General features: G+C 48.0%; 1 protein-coding gene across 2 annotated transcripts in view; it reads left to right on the forward strand.

The window, feature by feature from the left end:
• The window catches only part of uex (metal transporter uex), a 674,542-nt gene that overhangs the window by 217,538 nt on the left and 446,712 nt on the right, over positions 1 to 10,292 (forward strand). For both annotated transcript variants that reach the window (XR_006772789.2, XM_045741424.2), the window contains exon 2: positions 1,688 to 2,561. Coding sequence is in view for 1 of the 2 variants with exons in the window: in XM_045741424.2 (XP_045597380.1) it covers positions 1,688 to 2,561 (874 nt within the window). In the remaining variant the exon portion in view is untranslated. The remainder of the gene's footprint in view (positions 1 to 1,687; positions 2,562 to 10,292) is intronic.

Raw genomic sequence — 10,292 nt, forward strand, 5'->3', positions numbered from 1 at the left:
CACTGCAGCAGGAGTAACAGTGACAGGCAGGGTGTCGCTGCAGCAGGAGTAACAGTGACAGGCAGGGTGTCGCTGCAGCAGGAGTAACAGTGACAGGCAGGGTGTCGCTGCAGCAGGAGTAACAGTGACAGGCAGGGTGTCACTGCAGCAGGAGTAACAGTGACAGGCAGGGGTGTCACTGCAGCGGGAGTAACAGTGACAGGCAGGGGTGTCACTGCAGCGGGAGTAACAGTGACAGGCAGGGTGTCACAGCAGCGGGAGTAACAGTGACGGGCAGGGGTGTCACTGCAGCAGGAGTAACAGTGACGGGCAGGGTGTCACTGCAGCAGGAGTAACAGTGACGGGCAGGGTGTCACTGCAGCAGGAGTAACAGTGACGGGCAGGGTGTCACTGCAGCAGGAGTAACAGTGACAGGCAGGGTGTCACTGCAGCAGGAGTAACAGTGACAGGCAGGGGTGTCGTTGCTGCAGGAGTAACAGTGACAGGCAGGGGTGTCACTGCAGCGGGAGTAACAGTGACAGGCAGGGTATCACTGCAGCAGGAGTAAGTGACAGGCAGGGTGTCGCTGCAGCAGGAGTAACAGTGACAGGCAGGGTGACACTGCAGCAGGAGTAACAGTGACAGGCAGGGTGTCACTGCAGGAACAGTGACTGCAGGTAGAAATGGTTGGTGAGAGCCACGGGGTGAAGGTGTGGGGTGTGAACTACAGAGGGTGGCACCAGGTGGCCCTCACCTGGTGCCACCAGGTGAGGGCCAATCTTCCTGACCCCGTCGCTGGTGATAACATTGATCTAAACCTTAGTGTTTTCTAAGGTTAAGCGAGTATAAAGAACACATTGATGATTGGTAGACTGGTGTATAATGCAGGGTATGTATGAATAAGCTCAGGGTGGTTGGAAGCTTTTAGGCTCGTACTTGTATTTGCTTCCGGAAGCATTCATATCAAACAAACTATTTGCTGCCGGAGAGATTTCTAGACGCGTCTGTAACTTGTGCTCGTGACACCTGAGAGGCGCTCCCGTCCCCCTCCCCACACAAACGCTTCCACACTTCTGTCTTTGTAAAATGTCGTAAGTCAGAGAGCGCCAGTTTTGGTGCCCCTCAGCTCTTGGGTAGCGCGGTTGTGCAGCTTGGCGCGGCGCGCTGTCCTCAGTATAGCATGGGCGCCGTCACTGTCGTGTCTGGTCATCAGTAACTGGCATTACCTGATTCATAGGCACCATACGTCTGTTGGATTAAGGTTCGCCCACCACTTCAAACTGGGGTGTTTTACGGGCGGGCGGGAGGGGGGGAGGATTTGGAGAGGGGTGATAAGAAAGTTCAGATTATAGGTGTGAAGAGTGATTATAGGAAGCAGTTTTGACTTGTCTTATACCTTGAAGTGATATGAAGCAGTTGACCTCTAGCCGGTGATTGTTGGGGGAGGAGGGGTGCATCATTTTTTTGGGGGGGGGGGGGGGGGAGTGGCGCTTGATATTGGCAACGGGTGTTTGGGGGGGGGGGAGGGGTTGACCTTGGCGGGTGGGGGAGGGGGGGGGGAAGGGGCAGGCGCTTTCATTTTGGCGGCGGAGTTGGTCCTTGACAACTGTTGTTTAGCGAGGGACTTATAGCTGGGTGACGTGTGAAAGGTAAACGGAATAATTACACACAAACGTATTAGGACTAATATTTGTATCTCTTGTTGCAGCTTGCGGAGTGTGGACCGGGCGTCTCTGGCAGCCACAACCCCGCCACATGTTGCAAACACAACAGTTGCCGGTGCTGACGCGCACGGTGACGCAGCGGTGACGCACGGTGAAGCGGCGGAGGTGACGCACGGTGACGCAGCGGTGACGACGGTAGAGAGTGACGGGGAGGTGGAGGTGACCACGCCGCTCCCCGTCACGAAGATAGTGGGAGACGGAGCCGTCGCTGGCATCCAGGGCGAGGAACTAACTGATGGAAAGAGAGATGGGGGTATTGATAGTGGCGTAGAAGATACTTCAAACATGAAAGTGAGCGAGTTAAAACGTGAAGTGGAAGAAGCGAAGCTGAAAAAACCTGGGGACATAATGTTGGGGGACATGCCCTCCCTGGAACCAAATGGGTCGAGAACTAGTAACGCTGAGCCAACAACTGTGAAGACGTTGTTGAGGGACGAGATCAGAACTAACGCAGCCAGGGCAGGCGTGAGGGCGAGTGAGAAATTTGTGGAAGGCGGGAGGAAAGAGGTTGATCTTGGTGATGACTTGATGAATATTATGAAGGAGGAACTGGGAGCGGCCAACTTGGACATGGGGGAAGGTTGGGACGACAACCCTGGGTCTGATGCCAACACTGATGCCACCGTCACTACTGCAGGAGCCGCGGTCAGACGGCAGGTCAGGATCATTGGCCTCAGAGTGGAGTCCCACACCAAGGGCATAGAGTACGAGGGCTTCACTGGCATCGTCCTGGCCAACGAGGCAGCCACAGTGCGGTTCTTCGGCGAGGGCATGAACCCCTCCACGGAGATCCTCTTCACCGCCAACCAGGGCGACTACGGCACCACCTGCGGCGCCAGCACCACCAGGGCCTTCAAGGTCAGTTCCACACAATAATTATTACTTAACATTATACATTTCTTAGTAATTTGACCAAGGGCTAGTCCTAACATCGTAGTGGTGGTTCCTACACGTGCACTGGCCAATTTACCAAACCACACCTAAGGATGTTCATTCATTTGCTGTCTGTTTGTGTCTGTCTGTCTGTCTTACACCTTAGAATACCTAGGTGTAACTATTTTAGTAAGCAGTTGTATAGTGGTATATTACACAACCAACAAGAGAAGATGTGTATAATTATGAAGACCGTCTACAAGGGAACGAGTTCGGAAGACATTAGCCAGCCCGTCCTCGCACACGACGATACAGCTCGTTAAACCACCCACCAAACTCTGTTTATGAATGAAAAGCGGTTTATACACGACTCAACTGATGACACTTCGCTCACGTCCTCTGTTCGAACCATTATTCTATAAATCGGCCCGTCCTCCAGACAGACACAAAAGTGATTCCATGCACCCGCCAAAACATCTGTTTATGAATGAAAAACTTTTAGTTTAGTTTACACACGACTCGTTACTGATGACGTTCGAACATTTCCGGAACAAGTGCTTAACTGACGAATTTTGTTCGAACCACAACGCTGTAAATGCTTCACCCACGTACTACAAATAATCGCCAACAGAACCGAAACACCTAACCTAACCTATGCCTATATATGCACAATATGCTAATATATTATAATATTAATTTATATTTGAGAAAATTCCCGTTTTGAATGAACAGCATGTCAAAATTTATGAATGCGTCTGTGGGGTCGACCGCTGGATGTAATGGACTTGAGTCGAGGACGGGTTGGATTCTACACAACCGTTTACGGTCATAATAATTCTTGATGTTATGTTTAGAAATGTAAGTAAGAGGTGTTAAGGAAGGCTACCGTCACCACAGAGGGAGGACGCCCCTCGGGTCTCTGCTCAACACTTCCACCATTAATAATTATATATTTTAAATGGCTAATAAATTTTTCACAATTTGTTGGGACTCGGTGTATATTTAACAAGTCCACAGAGTCATCGTTAAGGACATTGTCACTAAGTGACATTTCTTATAAATATTGGAGTTGTTATTTTTTTTTGTTACAAATGGCATCATAGGCAAAATACAGCATGCGCCCAGCCATGCTGCATACAATGGCTGGTTGTCTTAGGCGAATTTCCCTGTTAGTTTATACAAGTTTTAGTGGTAATTCTTCTAATTCCCCGTCCCCCTTCCTATACCACCCACTCCCCCGTCTCCTTCCTCCACCACCCACTCCCCCGTCCACCCTCCCTCTACCCACTCCCACGTCCCCCCTCCCTCTACCCACTCCCACGTCCCCCCTCCCTCTACCCACTCCCACGTCCCCCCTCCCTCTACCCACTCCCACGTCCCCCCTCCCTCTACCCACTCCCACGTCCCCCTCCACCCCATCACTAGGAAGTGATGTGGTGGAGGCAGACTCCTTACACAATTTCAAATATTCAATAATAGTCCAGTTGGCTCAGGCATATGTACCCAAGTTGATTGACAGTTGAGAGACGGGACGAAAGAGCCGAAGCTCAACCCCCGTAAGCACAACTAGGTGTGTGTGCGTGCGAAGAGATAATAATTCCAGGCTGTTGGGGATTCAGGGATTACATAATAGGAACTATGACAATGGGTGGACCTAAGATAATAGTGGCAGTCATTTACAACCCTCCACTAAATGACAGAAGACCTAGACAGGAGTTCGATAGGAACAACATGGCAACCAATAATATAATAGAGAGCAGCTTCAGTTGCCTGCAGGAATGGATCCAGACTCTTAATCATGGGCGATTTCAACCATGGAAAGATAGACTGGGAGAATGGGGACCCACATGGAGGTGCAGATACATGGAGAACTAAACTCTTGGAAGTGGTAACGAGGAACTTTGAGCCAACATGTCAAGGAACCCACAAGAATGAGAGGTAATGACGAACCAGCTAGACTCGACCTGAGATTCATCTTGAATGAGTCAGAAATAAGGGAAGTCCAATTTGAAGCCTCAAGAGGAATGAGTGACCACAGTGTATTGACATTTGAGTATCTGGTGGAGGTAGGACTAACCGATCTAAGGAAGGGATTGGAAGGGGAAAGACTAAATTACCGAAGAGGAAGATATGACGAAATGAGGAACTTCCTAAGGGGACTATGATAAACTGTCACCCAAAAAGATATGATGGACTATGCAGTTTCCTGGCACTTTTGGGTGACAAACAGGTTTATCCCGGCCCAAAAGGAGAAAAATGAAAAGCAACAGAAGAATCCATGGTTCAGTCAGGAATGTACGGTAGTGAAGCAATTGAGTACAAGAAAATTGAGAAACTACAGGAATAACAGAATACCAGAGAGCAGGGAGAGATACCAGAGGGCCAGGAATGAGTACCTCAGAGTGAGGAGAGAAGCAGACACACAGTATGAAAATGACATAGCAAGTAAAGCCAAGACCCAACACAAACTGCTCCACAGCCACATCAGGAGGAAAACAGCAGTGAAGGAACAAGTGATGAAACTGAGAAAAGGGGAGAATAAATGCACAGAGAATGACAAGGTGGCGTGTGAAGAACTCAACAAGAGATTCCGGGAGGACTTCACAATAGAGCAAGGAGAAGCCCTGTACTGAGAGAGGAGGCAACAAACCAAGCAACCTTGGAGGAATTTGACCACCAGTGATGAGGTCAAAACGAATTTGTTGGAGCTGAAAGTGACAAAAGCTGTTGGGCCTGACACACACACTGAGGATACTAAAAGAAGGTGCAGAAGCACTAAGTGTGCCACTTTTTATGGTGTATAACAGGTCACTGGAAACAAGAGACCTACCAGAAAGCTGGAAGACGGCTAATGTAGTCCCAATATACAAGAAGGGTGATAGGTAAGAGACACTGAACTACAGGCCAGTTTCCCTAACTTGTATACCATGCACGATAATGGAGAAGATTGTGAGGAAAGGGCTCATAGAACATCTGGAAGGAAACAGCTTTGTAACACCATCAGCATGGGTTCAGGGACGATAAATTATGCCTCACAGGTTCAATAGAATTATATGACCAAGCAAGAAAAAGAAGGGTGGGCAGACTGCATTTTCTTGGACTGTCAGAAAGCCTTTGACACAGTCCCCCATAAAAGGCCGTTAAAAAAGTTGAAGCAACAGGCAGGAGTAAAAGATAAGGTGCTTCAGTGGATACGGGAGTATCTAAGCAACAGGAAACAGAGTAACTGTGAGAGGGGGAGACATCAGAGTGGCGAGATGTCACCAGCGGAGTACCACAGGATTATTTGTATTTGTATTTGGATCTCTGTATTTGGACCCATCCTGTTTCTAATATATGTAAACGATGTTCCAGAGGGTATAGACTCGTTCCTTTCAATGTTTGCTGATGATGCAAAAATTATGAGAAGAATCAAGACGGATGAAGATAGACTACAGGACGACCTGAACAAACTGGATGAATGGTGTAGAAAATGGCTACTAACGTTCAACCCAGGAAAGTGTAAAGCAATGAAATTAGGCGAAGGGAGCAGAAGGCTGAACACAAGGTACCATCTGGGAGGTGAAATCCTGCAAGAGTCAAATAGAGAAAGATCTGGGGGTTGATATCACACTGAACCTGTCCCCAGAAGCCCACATCAAAAGGATATCATCAGCGGCATATGCTAGGTTTGCCAACATAAGAACAGTCTTTAGAAACTTGTGTAAGGAATCTTTCAGGACCTTGTATACCACTTACGTCAGACCAATCCTGGAATATGTAGCTCCAGCCTGGAGTCCATACCTACTTAAACACAAGATAGTTAGAAAAGATTAAAGGTATGCCACCAGACTAGTCCCAGAACCGGGAAGTATGAGATACGAGGATAAGCTACGGGAGCTGAACCTCACGTCCCTGAAAAACAGAAGAGTAAGGGAAGACATGATAACCATCTACAAAATTATCAGGGGAATTGACAGGGGGGACAAAGACACTCTTCAGCACGGGTGGGACACGAACAAGGGGACACAGGTGGAACTTGGTACTCAAAAGAGCCACAGAGACATTATAATGAATTTGTTTGGTGTCAGAGTAGTTAACAAATTGAATACATTAGACAGTGACTGGACTGTTTTCTATGAGAAGTTCCGGATCAGCCGGGCTGTGGTGGGTATGTGGGCCTGCGGGCCGCTCCAAGCAACAGCCTGGTGGACCAAACTCTCACAAGTCGAGCCTGGCCTCGGGCCGGGCTTGGGGAGTAGAAGACCCAGAACCCCATCAAGCAGGTATCAAGCAGGTGGAGGCTGACTCGATACACAGTTTCAAATGTAGATTTGAGAAAGCCCAATAGGCTCAGGAACCTGTGTACCAGTTGATTGACAGTTGAGAAGCGGAACCAAAGAGCCAAAGCTCAACCCCCGCAAACACAACTAGGTGAAACAAACACACACACACACACACACACACACACACACACACACACACACACACACACACACACACACACACAGGCAGGATTGATTGGGAGAACAAGGAACTGCATGGAGGCGAGGATACGTGGAGAGCCAAACTACTGGAGGTGGCGACTAGAAACTTCTTAACCCAGCATGTCAGAGAACCCACAAGGATGAGAGGAAATGACGAACCAGCGAGACTCGACCTGGTCTTCACCCTGAACGACTCTGATATAAGAGAAATCAGTTTTGAGGCCCCAGTAGGAATGAGCGACCACAGTGTATTGGTGTTTGAGTACCTGATTGAAGAAGGGTTATTGAACTCGAGGAGGGATACCGAAACCAAAAGGTTAGCATACCGAAAGGGAAACTATGATGAGATAAGGAAATTCCTAATAGATATAGCATGGGGAAACAGAGCTCAGGGAAAAGACGGCCCAAGATATGATGGAATACATCACGCAAAAATGCAAGGACGCAGCAAACAAGTTTGTCCCAGTCCAAAAGGAAAACAGAGAAATGAAGATGAGAAACCCATGGTTTAATCAGAGATGTAGGCTAGCTAAGCAGCAAAGTAAAAGGGCATGGAGAAACTATAGGAATAACAGGACACTGGAGAGCAGAGGAAGATACCAGAATGCCAGGAATGAATATGTCAGGATGAGAAGAGAGGCAGAAAGACAATACGAAAATGACATCGCAAGCAAGGCAAAGACTCAGCCTAAATTGTTGCATAGCCACATCAGGAGAAAAACAACAGTAAAGGAACAGGTTATGAAATTAAGGATAGGGGCAGAAGGATTCACTACAAACGACAAGGAAGTGTGTGAGGAACTGAATAAGAAATTCCAAGAGGTCTTCACCTTAGAGCAAGGAGAAATCCCAGAGATAAGAGAGGGAATAGCTAACCAGGAACCACTGGAAGAGTTTGAGATTACCAGCGGGGAAGTAAGGAAGTGTTTACTAGAATTGGATGTGACAAAGGCTATAGGCCCAGATGGAATCTCCCCTTGGATACTAAAGGAAGGAGCAGAAGAACTGTGCCTCCCGCTCTCCATGGTGTATAACAAATCACTGGCAACAGGGGAACTGCCAGAAATTTGGAAAGCAGCTAAAGTAGTCCCGATATACAAGAAAGGGGGATAGACAGGAGGCATTGAACTACAGGCCCAGTGTCCCTAACCTGCATACCATGCAAGGTGATGGAGAAGATTGTGCGAAGAAAGCTAGTGGAGCACCTGGAGCGAAAGAACTTTGTAACACAGCATCAACATGGATTCAGGGATGGCAGGTCCTGCCTCACAGGGTTACTTGAATTCTACGACCAGGCAACAAAACATAAGGCAAGAAAGAGAAGGGTGGGCAGACTGCATATTTTTGGATTGTCAGAAAGCCTTTTATACAGTGCCACACAAGAGGCTAGTGAAAAAACTGGAGATGCAGGCTGGAGTGAAAGGGAAGGTACTTCGTTGGATACAGGAGTACCTAAGTAACAGAAGACAACGAGTCAGTGTGAGGGGTGAGGTCTCAGATTGGCGAGACGTTACGAGTGGAGTACCGCAGGGGTCAGTCCTTGGACCTATACTGTTTCTGATATATGTAAATGATCTTCCATACGTCAGGCTGCGAGCAGCCGCGTCCAACAGCCTGGTTGATCAGTCCGGCAACCAGGAGGCCTGGTCGACGACCGGGCCGCGGGGACGCTAAGCCCCGGAAGCACCTCAAGGTAACCTCAAGGAGGGTATAGAATCTTTTCTCTCAATGTTTGCCGATGATGCAAAAATTATGAGGAGGATTGAAACTGAGGACGATAGTAGAAGGCTACAAGATGACCTAGACAGACTGAGTGAATGGTCCAACAAATGGCTGTTGAAGTTCAACCCGAGTAAATGCAAAGTAATGAAACTAGGCAGTGGAAATAGGAGGCCAAACACAGGATACAGAATAGGAGATGAAGTACTTAATGAAACGAACAGAGAGAAAGATCTAGGAGTTGATATCACATCAAACCTGTCTCCTTAAGCCCACATAAAAAGAATAACGTCTGCGGCATATGCGAGGCTGGCTAACATCAGAACAGCGTTCAGGAACCTGTGTAAGGAATCATTCAGAATCTTGTACACCACATATGTAAGACCAATCCTGGAGTATGCGGCCACAGCATGGAGCCCGTACCTTGTCAAGCACAATACGAAGCTGGAAAAAGTCCAAAGGTATGCCACTAGACAAGTCCCAGAACTAAGAGGCATGAGTTACGAGGAAAGGCTGCGGGAAATGCACCTTACGACACTGGAAGACAGAAAAGTAAGGGGAGACATGATCACAACCTACAAAATCCTCAGAGGAATCGACCGGGTAAACAAGGATAAACTATTCAACACTGGTTTGACGCGAACAAGGGGACACAGGTGGAAGCTGAGTACCCAAATGAGCCACAGAGACGTTAGAAGGAACTTTTTCAGTGTCAGAGTAGTTAACGGATGAAATGCATTAGGCAGTGATGTGGTGGAGGCTGACTCCATACACAGTTTTAAATGTAGATATGATAGAGCCCAGTAGGCTCAGGAATCTGTACACCAGTTGATTGACAGTTGAGAGGCGGGACCAAAGAGCCAAAGCTCAACCCCCGCAAGCACAAATAGGTGAGCACACACACACACACACACACACACACACACACACACACACACACACACACACACACACACACACACACACACACACACACACTTGTCAAGCACAAGACGAAGCTGGAAAAAGTCCAAAGGTATGCTACTAGACTAGTCCCAGAACTAAGAGGCATGAGTTATGAGGAAAAGCTGCGGGAAATGCACCTTACGACACTGGAAGACAGAAGAGTAAGGGGGGACATGATCACAACCTACAAAATCCTCAGGGGAATCGACCGGGTAAACAAGGATGAACTATTCAACACTGGTGGGACGCGAACAAGGGGACACAGGTGGAAGCTGAGTACCCAAATGAGCCACAGAGACGTTAGAAAGAACTTTTTCAGTGTCAGAGTAGTCAGTAAATGGAATGCATTAGGAAGTGATGTGGTGGAGGCTGACTCCATACACAGTTTCAAATGTAGATATGATAGAGCCTAATAGGCTCAGGAATCTGTACACCAGTTGATTGACGGTTGAGAGGCGGGACCAAAGAGCCAGAGCTCAACCCCCGCAAGCACAATTAGGCGAGTACAATTAGGTGAGTACACACACACACACACACACACACACACACACACACACACACACACACACACACACACACACACACA

This window comes from Procambarus clarkii, chromosome 19 (assembly GCF_040958095.1).
Source record: "Procambarus clarkii isolate CNS0578487 chromosome 19, FALCON_Pclarkii_2.0, whole genome shotgun sequence".
In the NCBI taxonomy this organism is placed as follows: domain Eukaryota; kingdom Metazoa; phylum Arthropoda; class Malacostraca; order Decapoda; family Cambaridae; genus Procambarus; species Procambarus clarkii.